Below are 16,565 nucleotides of genomic sequence, written 5' to 3' on the forward strand. Positions count from 1 at the left end.
CTACCTACAGACGCTGGGAGAGAAACATCATCCCCTGAAACTGACCTAAGCAAGAAGCAGGCCAAGAAGGAAAAGGAGAGGCTAATTAAAGAGCTGCAGCTCATTACCAAGGAGAGAAATGACCTGAGAGATCGCCTGAGGTTTCTGACAGAGAGATCCAAGAACAACAGGTATGAATCGCTCCAAATGCTCTTGTTTCATTCCTGGGTCTGCAAGGTCACCTTCATCTTAGCCTATTAAGGTTTTGGGTTCTAGAAAGCTGTGCCTCCCTAACCACCCTGTGCTAAACATCATCTCCCATATAGAGAAGATTCAGAACCTGACCCTTCCTAAGGAGCGCGATGGAAAATGGACCCATCTGCTTCCATTTATTGAAAAGCAGGATTTGTGTTCTGAATGAAGAATTCAGGGATAAAGTCAGGGGGAGTGACTTCCCAGTGTACATTTGCAAAGCCCTTGACAGCTGGTGGCTTTGCAAGATTGTAATTGCAGTGAGTTTATGGTGAGTCTCTGTACTTGCTAGGCAGGGGACTGAGTGCTGGAAGATCCAGGCAGCAGCCTGAGGGGCCTGGTCCCACACTGTTCATCTCAATGCTTGACTAGAAGGTCTCAGGCTCAGGCCTGTTTGTTATTGTCTGTGTGTCTTACACTCTGAGACAGCAATGGTGCATGCATTTCTCCTGGTTCTCACTGTGCTTTCTGTTTCCATATTTGTCTTTCTCTTTCTCTGACACTGTTTACATTTCTCTTTTTTGTGGGTGTGTCTCAGTCTGTGAGTCTGTGTGTGCATACATCCAAATGCATATGGACAACTTTTATATGTTTATATTTCCCTGCACACTTGGAATCTAGGCGTCTATGTCTTGGTCTGAGTATTTACCTGTAACACTTTCATGGTGATGTGAATGCTTTGTTCTGGGAGCCCCACTGTCAACAGCACAATTTTTTGCCTATGTGGCCATGTTTGTCTGTGTATTTGTATTCTTTGTGCAGATTATAATTTTGGGTTGATATATGGTCTGTTATCAAAACATGAAAAAGGAAATCACAGGATTCTGGGTTTGTTGGGGTTGGGGGAGCATGGAGAGGTGTGGCTTAGGCTCTTGATAGCTAAACTGGCTTGACTGCAGATTTCCTCCTGATTGAACAAAGGGAGCCAGGGAACCCTCCATCTGGATGCCTAGCTTCTGGTGTCCTGGACGCAGAAAAACATGTTGCTGAAGGTGAAGAAGATCCCAATATGTAGAATTCAGAAGGTGTCCTTCCAGTACTGGGGTATTACAGGACCCACCCTAAGTTCATATATTCCTAAAAGCTGATGTTCATTGTATTCTATCATTTGGGGTCAGGCCCTACTTCAGGCCAAATCCATTATATGAAGACCTGGAGAGAATGGAGGAGGAGGTCATGTCAATTCTGCACAACTTAGAGATGGAGAACACTGAGATCCATGATAACATCCAGGAGCAGAAGAAGGAGATTACCTTCTCTAGGTAAGTACTGGTCAGAAAGGCTATCACTTGTGGAATGGCCATTTCTGACTTTCTTTGTTCTGGATTGGACGGTCTTCAGCTATGATTCTATCTCTTGTGCTGTTTACACATCAGTGTGCCAGGGTCATTAGGACTCAGTTTTCAGTTCCACAAAAGACTGTTACTCATCCCAGGATTGTCTAGGCATCTACAGAAGGCTCTAGATAGAACAGTACTGATTGAAGTCAGCAGAAGATTATTAGGCTGACCTGGACCAGGTTTTACAACACTCAGTGCATGGACCACATGTTTAGCATGACCTTCTCTTGGTTCTACTGACCTCCTTTGAGGGTGTTGGCCCACTACTAATTGATGTTTCCCCCATGCATTGGGCTTTCATGGATAGCTGTAGATCCATTTTCTTTTTGAGAGATGTGGTCCCTAATTCGTGCTTTGGCCAAACAAACAATTTATTCTTCCCTGAATTAACTCTTCGTGGTTTGTGCAGCAGCCTTATATGTATCCAAATGAATTCTATTAAGTCTCATGGGTATCTGGGTCCTGGTGGAGTTAGTGGCACTCGGGCGTGGGAATGGGAGAAAGGGACTGCATGATCTTACTATGCAGACTGTATTTCCAGCAACCTGCTCAGCCAGCTCCTGATGGAGAACACATGTAGGAAGAAGTTGTTCCCACTGAAGCAGGAAAGCAAGGAGGTACAGCTTGAATGGGCACTGATCCAGAAATATTTGGTTGACTGCAACAAGAATGATAAAGACCAGGAACCTCAGGACCCAGAATCATCTGGTAAGAACAAGCAGCTGTGTCAGCTTAATCCGATAAAATATGCCAATTTGATACATCTTTGCTTCCTCTTACCACCTTTCTAATTTACACCCACAACCAGCCAACCACCTCATGCAATGGAATTGTTCATTGCTCTGCCTATGCACAAGGATCTGGGAAGTTAATCACTTTTCAGAAACTGAATTAATTTGCAAGTACAATTTGCCGCTCTTTTTGAAGCTGCAGTCTAGAAATGGTGACAGATTAATAACATACCTCATTATTGCATATCCATGTGATAGATTGGATGCTATGTAGAGTTTTGAACAAGTTCTTGGTCCTTTGACAAATGACACTCTGTGGTCATGTGACGTCTTGTGTATGAAGCACCTTTCCGGGATAAGAACCAAGTGCAAATGTCAAATTAGTACTTGTCATTGGCTTTCACCTTGGTGACATATGGACATCTCCTTTCTTCCTGCAACCCAATGAGGTCTCTTCCCATTGCCCTGTTCTTGGTTTGCACTGGTATAAGTCTGGGTCCCAGATTGGCAGCCCACATTACTGTGAGGGTTGCTGGAGATTTTGCCCTTCCCGCACCCGCAGAGTTAGCAACAATGATAACAGTTAAAAGGTCCATGTTGACTGTCCAATAGAACTGAGGTGGTAGAAGGCAGCATTCTGACAGCTGGCATGCATTTCCCCACCAAATCAGTGTCTGAAAAACTGCCTTCCTCACCCAGGTCTCAGAAAGTGCAAGAGAGCTGGAACTGGACACACACCAGTAAGAGAGCTTCCTGAGGAATAAGTTGCTTTCTCAGGAGTCCCTGATGACAAACATCCTGAATGGTAACAACATATTTTAGATGAATATTCTTCCTCATAGTTAATTAGTCATTTCTTAAAGACCCTGAATTTATATATCACTAAGCCAGCATGACTGATTGAGGTCTTACTCCCTTTCTTTTTCAGAAAACACGACTTGAGAGACAACTTGGGAGACCACCTTTCATTATGTGTGCTAGAGGAGAAACAGCAATACATCTGTGCTTCTAAATATTCCTAAATGTTCTTGTTACTATTTTTCACTTTTCAAATATTTTAAAATATTTATATTTATTCATTTTCATCCTTTTTCTTTGTAAAAATGAATTTCTTATGAATAAAAATTGAATTCTATCTCTTGAGTCTTAAGACCATCATTCTTACTCAATGATTCTGTGTCCCCCCCCCCCCTGTGGACTTAGAACTGACAGCTAGAGATGGATCTCTGCATGTTCCATGGAGCCTGGGCTAATAAGTGAATTCAAAGTCACCAAGGGGTACCCAGTGTGTCTTTTGTGTGGATAATGTGGCTGTTTCTCTGACACACACTTTATGATGTAATCACTGACATGCTTTACTCAATTGTTAGGGTCCATGTGGTTCTTCTGAGAGAGCAGCAGATGCTCTAACCTGTGAGTCATCACCACAGCTCCTGCAGGTGGCTTTTGTTATTCCACATGAGGTGCTGTACTAGGTGGACAGGATCACCTCCAATTAAATAGAGAGATCTCAGGAGATGTGTGTTCACAGGGAACTTACTGAGCTGTGCATGCTCAATGTGTTAGGTTGCCAGGCATCCCTACAGGGCTCTGGTGTTCCCACTGCTCATTGTGGGTCAGGATCATCCTCCAGCATCACTTAGTTTCCATATTAGAGCAGATCGTTTACCTGTTGTCAATGATGACCATATGTATTTTGCGCATCTGATAAAATACAGAATAGAAACTAGCTTCCTGTTGGCCAGATTGGCATAATGAGTTCTTTGATTGTTAGCATGAAAATTATTTTAAACCAAGCAGTTTAGGGAGGAACCTCAAGAGCATCCACAGTGAATGCAGCCTACAGCTGTGAACACAGGTTTCCTTTGGAGAGCAGGCCTGTGCAGGCCCAGAACCTAGGTGGGACAGTTCAAGCTACCCTTTTTCCATGGCCAATCTGGGATCGTATTGAGAATGTATTTTTTCCAGGTGACAGATTTCCAGTTTATGAAATTGAACTAACTTCCTCAGAGTGGATGTTACTCAGAAAGTTAAGAACAGAAGGAATTATCCAGAATGTCCAAAACAGTTGCTGTCACAACAGGGCTTTTAAATCTCAGCAGCTAGAGAAGCAATGTCGTCTTTGGTTATTGTCAAGCTTAGGTCTTCTAGTCATTCATTATAAGCAGACCATGGCACAAAAAGAGTCATCTGTGTCACAATAAAAACTAGTCGGAACTATATTAACACCACACTATCACATTACTACTATATGGAGGTTCTCAGTTACTATCTTAGAAACTGTGAGAGGCCTAGGTCTTGCTACACATACGCATACTTTATAAGTTTTCACAACACAGTGTGATTTGTCCTGTTAATGCTACCTGCAGCCTACAATACCTTGGTTAATTTCTACTGACATCTGTGACGTGAGGCAATAGTTCATGTCATCCCTTACCTGAATAAACTGTCCTTAGAGTACAGCATAGTCAGAGGGGCCTTCATTTCCAGTCTTCAGACAAGTCTGTCAGCCATTGTCCAGTGCCTGTCTTGAGATGTCCACATTGTCAGATGAGTGTCTTCATCCAGCCTGCCCTGTAATTTTGTAGAACGTTAATAGGGTTCCAGCCCTAGGAATTAATTCAGTGTTACAGTACTTGCCAAACATGCTCAAAGCCCTATGTTCCACCCTACCCCTCACTGTATGTTGTAGAGGAAGAAAATAAAGAACCCATTGCCCTTGAAGTTTAGCCTCCATCAAAAGGAGAGCCTGCATAGGGCCTTTAAGTAACTCTAAGCCCCAGCTTCCCCACAGTTCCCTCCATCAATTCCATTATTGGTGTGTTTTTATTAATGCTCACTTTATTTTTGGTGTGCAAAGAATGTGTACCATGTCAGTACAGTGTGTGTGTGTGTGTGTGTGTGTGTGTGTGCGTGTATGTTTGTGCACCCATGAACTCACTGTAAATTTTTATAAAATGATTCAGAAGGCCCTAGCGAAAACTGTCAATGTGCATGGAGAATTATGTTACTACTGTCCCATGGCACCTGGCACCTTGCAGGGAACACTGAAATGGTGGGCTACTTTAATACAGCCTGAAACCAGGGTGTGCATGGTTTTCAGTGAGATTGTGATGTCATCACCACTACAGAGAGCAGCATAAGCTTCATTTATTGATTCTGCTCTTACCAAGGTGAGGCAAAGCCTCATCCTATAGAGAGTCTGGTAGGATTTGATGGCATGAAATAAACTCAGGACTAAAATCAATCAATTACAAACAGAGAGAAGAATACAAAGGGCCAAGCAAAGCAAGAGCTGCTTTTTCAGAAGATTCACAAGAGAAACAACCCCCTCCTCAAACTAACTACACACCAGAGACAATACATAAATTAACAAAATCAGAAATGAAAAGGGGGATATTACAATAAACACTGGGCGAATTCAACAATCATTAGATCTTACCTGAGAGACCTATGATCCAGAACACTGAACTCTCCATTTGATATTGGTGATTTTTCTAGACAGATAACAATTACCATGTGAAATCCAGATCTGGGAAGGTAACTGAATAATTCTATAAGACAATAGATACAGTCATTAAACGCTGCCACTCCAAAAATTAAAAAAAAAATATCAGGGTCACATGGCTTTAATGCATCCTTTCAACCAGACCTCTAATGAAGACCTAATAACAATAGTGCTTCAATTATTCCACTGAATTGAAAGAGAAGGAACATTGCCAAACTCCTTCTCTGAGGCCATTATCAACCTGGTGTCTAAACCACACAATAGTAAACATGAAAAGGGAATTAGAGAGAAAGTTCCATCATGAACATTGATGGTCACTGATTCATTTAAATACTCCCACTCAGAATCCAAGATCACATCAAACAAATCACCTACTATGATCAAGTAGGCTTCTTCTCAGGGATTCAGGAGTGATTCAATATAGGAACATCCACTAATGAAATATACCAATATAACCCCACTGAAAATAAACCACATTATTATCTTATTAGATCCTAAAATAGTCTACACACTTTGCTGTTAAAAGTCCTGCAGAGTAGAGGGATACAAGGTACATACCTATGCATAATAAAAGCAATAAACACAAAGTCAATAGGCAACATCAAACTCAATGGAGAAAATCTTATACCAATTTCACTAAAATCAGGGCCAAGATAGAGCTATTCACTCTGTCTATATCAATTCAAGATAGAACTTGAATCTATATCTAGAACTCTAAAATCCATAAAGAATGAAGGAGTTACCAATGGGAAAGAAAAAGGCAAATTATTGCTATGTGGACATAATGCGAAAGTATAAGATATGCCAAAGGGTCCACCAGAAACATTCTACAGCTGATAATCAACTTTAGGATTGTGACTAGATACAAAATGAACTAAAAAAAGTCAGAAGCTGTATTTATTGAAATGATAAGCAGGCTGAGAAGGAAATGAGGAAAGCAAACAGTTTATACTAGCCACAAAGAATATAAAAATCCATGATCTAACTATAACTATATGTGTGAAAACCTTATATAACATGGTCTTGAAATCTGAAGAAAAAAACAGAGGTAGTTATCATTGGAAGGAAAGAAATCTCATGCTCATGGATAGCTAGGAATAAAACCATAAAAATGGATATTTTACCAAAGTTATGTATACATTTAATGCAATTAAATGAAATTTTAACAAATTCACATCAAATTTGTTACAGGCTTGTTTTCAGACCTTGCTTTCTCACTTCTTAAGTTCATCCAGAAAAACAAAAAGCAGAGAATCTTTTTTTTTTTAAAGCAGAGAATCTTAATTTGGGTTTCTATTACTGTGAAGACACACAGTGACCAAAACGCTTTTTATAAAGGACAACAGTTATAAAGGACAACTTTAATTGGGTTTGAGTTACAGTGTCAAAGGTTCAGCCCATTATCATCTTGGCAGGAGCATCATGGCTTCCAGATAGTCTTGGCATTGGATTGACCATGGGTTTCCAACCTGTACTAAATGCCAACAGGAGAAGGCTGTGTCATGGGAAGCCAGGAAGAGAGTCTCAGTTCTCCCACAGTGACACACTTCCTCAGACAAGGCCACATCTATTTCAACAAGGTCTCACTTCTTCATACTGACACCCCGAACCTTTGTTATTCAAACAACCTCACCGTGGATAACTAAAACAAACTGTTAGCGTTGAAGAACTTGAGGAGGTATCACTGTTCCTGATTTTAAATTATAATATAAAGTAATAGTAAATTCTCTTTTCAAGTGGCCTTGCTTATCACAATTAAAATATCTGTCATCTAGACTGTTCTTAAGATTTTTAGAAGTTACTTCTGAATAATTAGCATCATAAATGTGATATCTAGTATCAGTCCCAACTCTAAGGGATTCCTCTATTACTGCTGACCTTGTATTTAAAATAAAAACCCCTTTTTGCATCCTGAATTAGCACTTTCAAATGACTAAGATTCGATCCCTAGTTTTTGGTCCATTGAATCTGATATTTTTTTAGTAGCTGATGTCAATCTTTGCAAATATTTAGTGTGGGCTTTTTTTGGGCGTTTTGGAAATTGAGTTGGACCTCTTTTGTGAGCATTGATTCCATTGCTCTGAAAATTTTAACCACTACATGACAGGGAGCCTAGGGCTATTCATCCAATTCAAGCTGGCCTTAAAACTCAGTATTCCTTTATCTAGCAACGCATCCTGGGAAATGTCATTGCCTCTCACCTGATTTTTGTTTGTCTTGTTTGTAGTCATAGGTTTCCCCTTTCTACCACCTTTAACATGAAACGGAAGACCAGCTTCCAACAATACTGTTGCCCAACTTTTCCAGTCTCGAGGTCTACTTCTGTTCTCTACTGTTCATGAATTTACCATCTACTTCACATAGGAGTAATACATACTACATGAAGGGATGACTTATTTAAGCTTACTAAAATCTAGCATAATAAATTCCATTAAATTTTCCATACCTTTGGTAGTACTAAGTGTAGGCTGGTGTGTCATCATTGGAGAAACTAAGATTAGTTTTCTAAAAATCTTGAGCCACTCACATTTAGTGTCCTTCTGTGATAGTGTATTAGGCCCTTGTCTAAATTCTTTTGCTTATGTCTGAATATTTTTCTTCTTGTTTATAAGTCTCTGTAAATAAATAAATAAATTAATTAATTAATTAATTTCAGGGCTTTTATCTTATTAATTCACTTTTATATTGAGCGTGTGCAGTAAGCCATTATGTCTAAGAAGAATAAAGAAATAGCAAATATTAATGTGAATGATTATAATCAATATTGGGGTATTTGCAGGGAAGACATTGAGCTTTTCATTGTCTGGTTCTGTTTCCAAGTCATCTATGGGAAATCCTAAAGCATAGGAGACACTCAGCAGGTTCCAATGACATCCTTATGGGCTCACAGAGGCATGGGTGAAGTTCTTGCCAGGGCTCCCAGAGGCTGCAACTCTGAGGCTTGAGAAAGACAGAGGCCACTGAGGCAGTTTGTTCCTACCCTGGGGAGGGGTAGACCTCTTACAAGGCATAGTCTGGACCTGGCTTTTCAGACTGTCGATTCCAGAACAGACTGCTTGTTTTCCTCCAGCAACTGCTGATTTCACAGGAAATTCAGTGGCACTACTTTAGTAGACATTAGGAGTTTTATCCTTCCTTGATGAGAGCAATTCGGGGTTTTATGGGCAGATGTAGGTAATATGCATTCCTCCGTAGGTAATATGCAGCAATGCATGTCCTGGACACCGACAGTTGTTCTTTGTGGAGATGATGGGACTTACCCACACTCATCCAATGGTTGCTAGGTAGTATCACTTCCTCTAGACAGTTGACTATGGCCCTTTTACCTAGAATTCCTGAGTCTGTTGCTTTTTCCATTGTCACCCCATCAATAGAACCATTTAAAATGGGATGTAATCAAAATCTGGAGCCTCATTCTTTCTCTTGACCTCCTTGCAGTGTCTAGAAGGCATGCCTGTTTTCAAGGACATGACTTCATTTCTTTTTGCTGCATCAAGAGGAAAGCCAGCAGAGGAGGCAGGAGCTTACAACGAATCAGTAGGATTCCTAGAAAAGAAGCCATCCAGATCTCCATTCTCAGAAAACCCCTGGCTTGCTCTCATGTGACTGGGTCCTCAGACACCAGCAGCCTTAGATGACACCAAGGAAAGCTGTGCAGAGTCCTGGGTCCCCGGGTTCTTGACCTCCTGAGTGACAGCTGTAGACACATCTTCCAGGGAATCATTACAGCTAGTGACATCTGGGTTAGGTGAACCAGATGCCAAAATGAGACATGTGAGAGAAATCCTAGACTGTTTGGAAGGAAGCCGTCTCTGCTTATGCTCTGTCTCTCTGTGACCTGCCTCTGTGATGTGGAGAGGGAGCTCTCATGGCTGTGGGTCGCCTCCTAATGTGTTTGTTGTTGCAGATGTCCTGGATGTTCTGGACCCCATCAGAACTCAGACCATGCTCAGTCACGCGGAGGTCAACACCTTTCTGTCCATCAGGTTATGAGACCTGAGACAGTTGAGGTAACTGCAGTTGCCCTGGGTGAAGTGCTCACAGACTTGGGCTGTCTTGCATGCCTGTGGCTTCAAGCAGATCTGTTTATGGCTGTCTCCTTTGTAGTAACTCCTGCACCAGAAAAGCATTGCTCTGTACCAGGAAGATGACCAGGTCTTGGATAAGCCCAGAGAGCTCATGATTCTTTAGGACCTGGAAGCTTTGTTCCTAAAGAACTTGGTGAGAATATTTGCAGAGGTTTCTCTGGGACTGTGCATAGTGGCACTGACCAAGCAGAGTAAGCTTACAGAGTTTTGGCCAATCTGTAGCAGGGTCCCTGGCTGCACTTGAGATTGAAGCCACAGGCTTCAGTAGTAGCCATCACCTACAGAGTGATCCCTGCCTGGTCTCCAGTCTCATGGAAAATCGAAACTGGGAAGTGGGATAACACATGAAATGGAAATGAAGAAATATCCAATAAAAATTAAAAAATTAAAGTAATCCTCCCAGGAGAATGAATGGGAAGCAAGTGCCTTAAGCAAACAGGTTCTCCACAACAATGCATGCTGAGTTCCAGCCTGGACATGAGGTGCCCTGAGTTTGGAACTGCCAGGCTGCTACTAGGAAGAGAACTTTCTTGTTCGTTTTCATAAGTCTCTCAAGTTTTCTTCTAAGGATTTCATCTTATCAATCCACTTTCACAATGAGCTTTTATGAGAAGCCATTATGGCTCACAAGAATAAAGTGAGGCTCATTGAGTGGCTGGGAGCTGCAGGTGTGGGGGAGCTAGGCACAGAGAGCACCAGCCTGCCAGGGGTGGGGCATGCGCGGTGGGAGGGACCAGCAGAGCTTCAGCCACCTCTGTTTGAGCAGGCTTAGCCCTGGGACCAGGCTTACTGGCATCCCTCTGTGGCCACTTGGCCTGGGTCTCACCACAGGCGCCCAAGGTGGTTGCCAACCAGTTGTGCTTGCTCTACCTGTCCACGGGGCTTCTGCAGCGGCTAGCACAGCCTTCAACATGGACAATGGCGAGTACATGGTGGTCCGGAAATAGGTGGATCCCGGGAGCCTCTTAGACTTCTTGCTCACCTTGCAATGGCAGACACAGCTGGAGGACAAGTGGCTGTGAGTTCCACTACTCTTCACATCACCTCTGGGTTCGGACGCCCTGCCAGAAGGGCAAGGGCTAGCCCTGCTCCTGCTGGTCCTGCATGCCCATAGCTTATCAGCTGACTGGTGGAGCTTGGCTTTGCTCTGCCTGGCTCTGCTTTGCCCTGCCTTGGTTTGCACTGCCCTGTTGGCTCTCACTTCTTTGGCCAAAGACTTCTGAGATCCGGGCTCGCCAAGCCCTGTACTAGGCAACACCTGGAAGCCAGAGACAAATGAATAGATGCCAGGCTTGGCCCTGGGGACTTGTGTCTCCCCCTCCCCTGAAGTGTTTTCCCCAGTTCACCACTCCAGGTTTACTTTGCAGAACCCCAGTAGGAGGCAGGCTTTGCTGAGCCTCACCTGTGAGCCTGGGATAGTGGTGGGATGTAGGGTTTCTGGAAGACTTTCAGGGAGGTGCAGGCTTTTCATAAACTCCCCAACCATCCTGTGCCCTCCCTGGTTCACCCGCCCCGTGGAAGTTGGGAAGCCCCTTTTCCCTGTCCTGTGTGACTTTCCCTGTAGGGTTGGCTCTCCTGCAGGAGATACTTTCACATGCTTCTTTAAAAGCATCTTTTCCTCAGATCTAGATCAGCTGTGAAAACAGGCTTCTTCAAGTCAGTGTGAGAGCTACCCCTCCCAGCTCAGAGCTGCAACACCATAGGATCCTCCAGACACAATGCTGGGTGGGTCCCATGGAGGAGTTAGAGCAAAGTGCCCCTTCTGAGAAGTGACAGAGAACAGAAGGTTCAGAAGTGACAGTCAACCCCTGAGTGTTTCTTCCAGGAGAAAGCAAGGAGCTCTTTAAACAGCTTTTAAACAGTTGTTGGCTCACACATGACCCAGCTGTGTGACTGGAGAAGATTTCCTGGAGCTTACTTGCCCAGTCAGAGTGGGGCTACATCCTTGATCCATACTGATTCCCACATCAAAAGGTCCTCCCCACCTCCCCCCCAGGCCTTGAGTTGAACCTAGGTCCTTCCAAGACCAACAGACCTGAGAGAACAGAGGGCAGCCCAGGGGAGAGAGGAGGCCAGAATGATATTAACCTGGAACAAACCCCCATATCAGCCATTGAACAACTTCAGAGGTTGTGCAGATGTGGACTCAGAATCTTAAGGTGACATTTTTCTGATAACAGCTGATAGGTGAAGCTTAAGTCTGCTGTGGGTGGGATGATCCCAGGCAGGGAGGGGATCTGACTCTGCAGGCCTGGCCAGCCTCTGTGTTCTCATGAAAATAATTGTTGATCAGTTGTAAATCTGATGTGAGTGTAGGTTTTTGTCAACTCAAAAGGATACCATTTCAAGTCTCACACACATGTGAGAGACACACATTTACCCTCAGGGGATTTGAACTTACTTCTGTAGAAGTGACTGTGGGCCAACAGAGGGAAAGCATTCTTGCCTTTAACATTCTGTCTGTATTAGAGACTACAGGGACTGGCTTCCTGGACAGATAAGTACAAGGTGACAGACATTGTAATGGGGGAAAACTGAGGTAAGAAATGTCCTGAGGACAGCGATTTCAGATTGTGCCGTTAGCCAGCAATCTCTTTTGTCATTAAGGCAAGCAGCCTTTGGGTCTGCTAAAACTTGTCACTACTTCAGGGTGTCTCTGGTCTTACAACTGCTCCAGGTCTTTCTGAGATGAAGGCTTTCCCATAAAAAAAAATTTACAGGGCAATTTTCTCAACTTGTGAGTTGTGATCAATTCACAGAAATTATGTAGCAGATACTTTGATATAGGATACCTTGCATATTATGCCTTATAAGAGTAGCAATATCACTTATAAAGTAGGAATGAAATAATTTTATGGAGGGGATCATCACAGTATGAAGAGCTGTATTAAAGGGTTCCAGCACTAGTAATGTTGAGGCCACTGCCATATAAGCTGACACATGGGAACAGACTCCTCAGATGAGTAGAGACCCACAGCAAGGGATACTGTGTCCCACCCTAGAACCCAGAGGCAGAATCTATCCCAGGAGTCTGTGGGGTCACCTTGTCTTAAATTCTTCCAGGGTCAAGAATAGCATTGATCATCTCAGCAGAGTCAGCTTGCACAGCCACATCAGGCCCATGGCTTCCCTTTACAGAGAAGGATGTGGGTCTGAGTGACAGCCAGTGAGACTGATGGGACCCTGATACTCATTTGCTTTGAGCTGTGATTTCTTCACATGTAAAATGGAGGTGTTTCTGCTGAATTGGGTTGTTGTGGAGATTAACAGAACATACAACCTGCTCAGTGTCTGCCTGGCATGGAACCTGCTGGTTAAATGGAAGCTGTGGATGGTGACGCATTTAAAAGTAGAATTTCTATCCTGATAGTGTTAGATGCGGGGTGCCAGACAGGTATAAGCATTTTGTGATTCTAAGACAGCCTCGCATTAAAAGAGAAGGCTCTTATTTTAAAACTTTTAAAGAATGAATCAAGTATAAAATTCCAATATGAAATAATCATAATGAGAATTGAGCTAATTCCTGTGAAGTCATTTTAGCTTTACATTTTCTGCTTCTATTTTCAAGGCATCTAGAGTAGCACTGTACGAGATCCTAAAGCCTTCTATTATGGTGCTACCCATTCATTCCTCTCTCCTTGAGGACTTCTCCAATGACTTAAGAAACCCGATTTCTATTCAGATTGTTCCCAGTTGGCGTGATCTCTCTGTCCATGGTTCTTGCCAAAACCTGCAGAGCCAATGTGTTGTTTTACAACGCAAAATTCCAGACCTTAATTTTACCAATGAAGTCTCAGGAGTCAGATGCTGTATTTAAGTAAAGCTCCCTACTGTCCTTCCTAATTCACTGTTCCCCCAGAAGAAGAGCATTGTAGCTCCCTCTGCACACTTTCTTAAAAATCCTTCAACTGAAAGACTTTCCATTGCCTTAGTTATCTTCATTTCTTATCAAGTTGTGCCTTGATCTGTTCTAGACCTAAGTGCCCTTTTAGCTTTGCAGTAAAGGAGTGAGATAGGTGAGCTGAACAGTAATAAAGACCATGTTCACAGTAAACAAAGAGCTCTTGCATTAAATGTCTGTGCCCTGGCGATGCTATACCACACAATCGTTTTTCATTAAATATTGCATTCATGGAGATCACAGTGTGGTCAAATATTTTGTAACATAACTTAGTAATGTTCTCTCTATTACTTAAATCAAGTACTGTCCTGTGAATTCTGGTCTTTTTCTGTCATGTCTGTGTGCATCATCATGGGAATCCCAAGGGACATCAATCCTGGGCTTTTGAAACTGTTGCATATGGCCAACTGGGGACCAAAACCACCCAGGAGACTACTGATACGTGACACACATAAAGTCACCTCCCTATTTTCATATAGTTTATGGGAAGAGGTCACCATTCCTGACCAAGTCTCATTATCCAACGTGCTACTAAATGGAACAGTTGGGGTAAAGGAGGTCACCCACAAAGCACAAAATACTCATCTCAGATAAACATGTATGGTTTATTGAATCCAAACATCCATGAATTTCAGGACACAATTAAAAGTCCAAACATAAGGATAAGAGATATAGAAGAGAATTGAGATTACCAGTTCATAAGTCCAGTAAACATCTTCAACAAATCATAGCAGAAAACTTCCATAAGGTAAAGAAATAAAAGGCCATAAAGGTACAATAAGCCTAAAGAACACAAAATAAATTTAACCAGAAAAATTTCCTCCACTCACATAATAATTAAAATATTAAATGCACAGATCAAAGAAAGAATATTAAACAGGGTGAGGTATAAATATCCAGTAACAAATGAATTCAGACCTATCTAAATTATACTAGACTGCTCAACATAGACTCCAAAAGCCAAAAAATCTTGGACAGATGTAATGCAGACCCCGATTCCTATACCCAGCCTAATTCTCAATTACCCTGAATGGAGAAACCAAGATATTTTATGACAAAACCAAATTTAAACAATATTTTTTCACTAAGAAGGCATAACCGAGGATAATAGGAAAACTGCAAGACAAAGAGCTAAACTATACCCAAGAAAAACCAAGAAATTAATAATCTTTCAATGATTTCAAAAAAGAGAAGCACACAAACATAATTTCACCCATAACCAGAAAAAGACAAGAAAGCAGCAATCATTGGTCTTTAATATCTAACCAGACCCTCTGTCATCCATCCCCCAGCTCCTAGGGACCAAACTGCCAGCCAAAGTGTATGCAAGGATGGGTCTATGGTTCTAGGTAACTGTGTAGAAGAGGATTGACTTAAGTGGCATCCATGTGGTGGGAGGCCATTGACTACACTGAGGCCTGTTGCCCCACCAAAAGCAGATCCTGGAGTTGTGAGGTGGGAATGGATATGTGTGGGTGGGGGAACACTGTCATATAGGCAAAGCTGAGCAGAAATGGGATGTAAGATTTGATGAGGGGAGTCTGGAAAGCGGGACAACATTTGAAATATAAATGAATAAAATAACCAATTAGTAAAAAAGTAGCCAAAATCAAAAAGTGAAAAGGTAAATGAAAACTTACACCAAAACAAAACTAAAGAAATCCCTGTAGTGTATTGGCCTAATTCTGCTTATATTTAATGCTAATTTGTGGAACTCAAGACTGGTTAACCCCCAAAATCTGACCCTGCTTACAGTTAATTGTGATTATAAAGATGCCAACAGCCAATTCCAGGGCAGACTGGATGAAGACACTCAGCTGACAATGTGGACATCTCAAGACAGTCACTGGACAATGGCTGACACACTTGTCTGAAGACTGGAAATGTTTCTCTGTCTTGGAGAGGAGAGAAGGACCCTCCAACTACACTGTCCTCTAAGGAAGTTTATTCAGGTGAGGGATGACAGGGACTGTTTCGTCTCATGTCACACATGTCAGTAGAAAGTATCCTAGGTATTGGATGGTGCTGTTAGCATTAAACTGCATAGATTAAGATAATTATCTTGCTTTCTATCAAAAGAATTCATTATGCCAAGTTGGCCTGTAGAAGGAGACTAGTCTCTTCTGTACTTTATCAGATGTGCATAATCTATATAATCATCACTGATAGTAAGTGAGAGATCTGTTTGGAATTGAAACTGAGTGATGCTGGAGGATGATCCTGAATGCACAATGAGCAGTGGAGGCACCAGAACCCGGTATGGATGCCTAGCAGCCTACCACATTGAGCAGGCACTGCTCAACCACCTGTACATACACATCTCCTGTGATCTCTCTCTTAAATGGGAGGTGATCGTGTCCACCTAGTACAGCACATGCCCTGGAAGGACAAAAGCTACCTACAGGAGCTGTGGTGATGACTCCCAGGTTAGAGCATCTGCTGCTCTCTCAGAAGAACCACATGGTCCCTAACAATCATATATAATGGGGAATGTTATTCCCTCTTCTGGATATTGAGGGAAATGCACTCAGGAGTGCATACATACATACATACATACATACATACATACATACATACATACAGTTGAAAAAAGAGATCCATTGAGTTAAATGATAAAAATAAATATAATCAGCAACAATAAAAAACAGCATATGAATGATCAAGTAAAACAGCTCCTACAAAAACCTATTTCCCAAAATGACTTTGACGGTCATTATCTCTGTGGTTTAATACTGATGCTGCATTGTAAGAAAAACTGAGGCGCAT

The 16,565-nt window shown here is 42.3% G+C and overlaps 1 protein-coding gene and 1 pseudogene across 4 annotated transcripts in view; one reads left to right on the forward strand and one right to left on the reverse strand.

The window, feature by feature from the left end:
- The window catches only part of Dlg5l12 (discs large MAGUK scaffold protein 5 like 12), a 41,669-nt gene that overhangs the window by 1,165 nt on the left and 23,939 nt on the right, over positions 1 to 16,565 (forward strand). The window contains exons 2-6 of one of the 4 annotated variants that reach the window (XM_063278599.1): positions 11 to 170; positions 1,350 to 1,493; positions 2,125 to 2,279; positions 3,002 to 3,107; positions 3,231 to 3,437. In XM_063278599.1, the coding sequence (XP_063134669.1) occupies positions 11 to 170; positions 1,350 to 1,493; positions 2,125 to 2,279; positions 3,002 to 3,066 (524 nt within the window). In that variant the 3' untranslated portion in view covers positions 3,067 to 3,107; positions 3,231 to 3,437. Of the gene's footprint in view, positions 1 to 10; positions 171 to 313; positions 503 to 1,349; positions 1,494 to 2,112; positions 2,280 to 3,001; positions 3,108 to 3,230; positions 3,438 to 16,565 lie in introns of those variants that run through there. The other 3 variants (XM_039098180.2, XM_063278598.1, XM_063278600.1) reach the window with 3 other exon arrangements.
- On the reverse strand, positions 8,687 to 10,829 carry LOC134483680 (zinc finger CCCH-type antiviral protein 1-like; annotated as a pseudogene).

The sequence above is a fragment of the Rattus norvegicus genome, chromosome 19, assembly GCF_036323735.1.
Source record: "Rattus norvegicus strain BN/NHsdMcwi chromosome 19, GRCr8, whole genome shotgun sequence".
In the NCBI taxonomy this organism is placed as follows: Eukaryota; Metazoa; Chordata; class Mammalia; order Rodentia; family Muridae; genus Rattus; species Rattus norvegicus.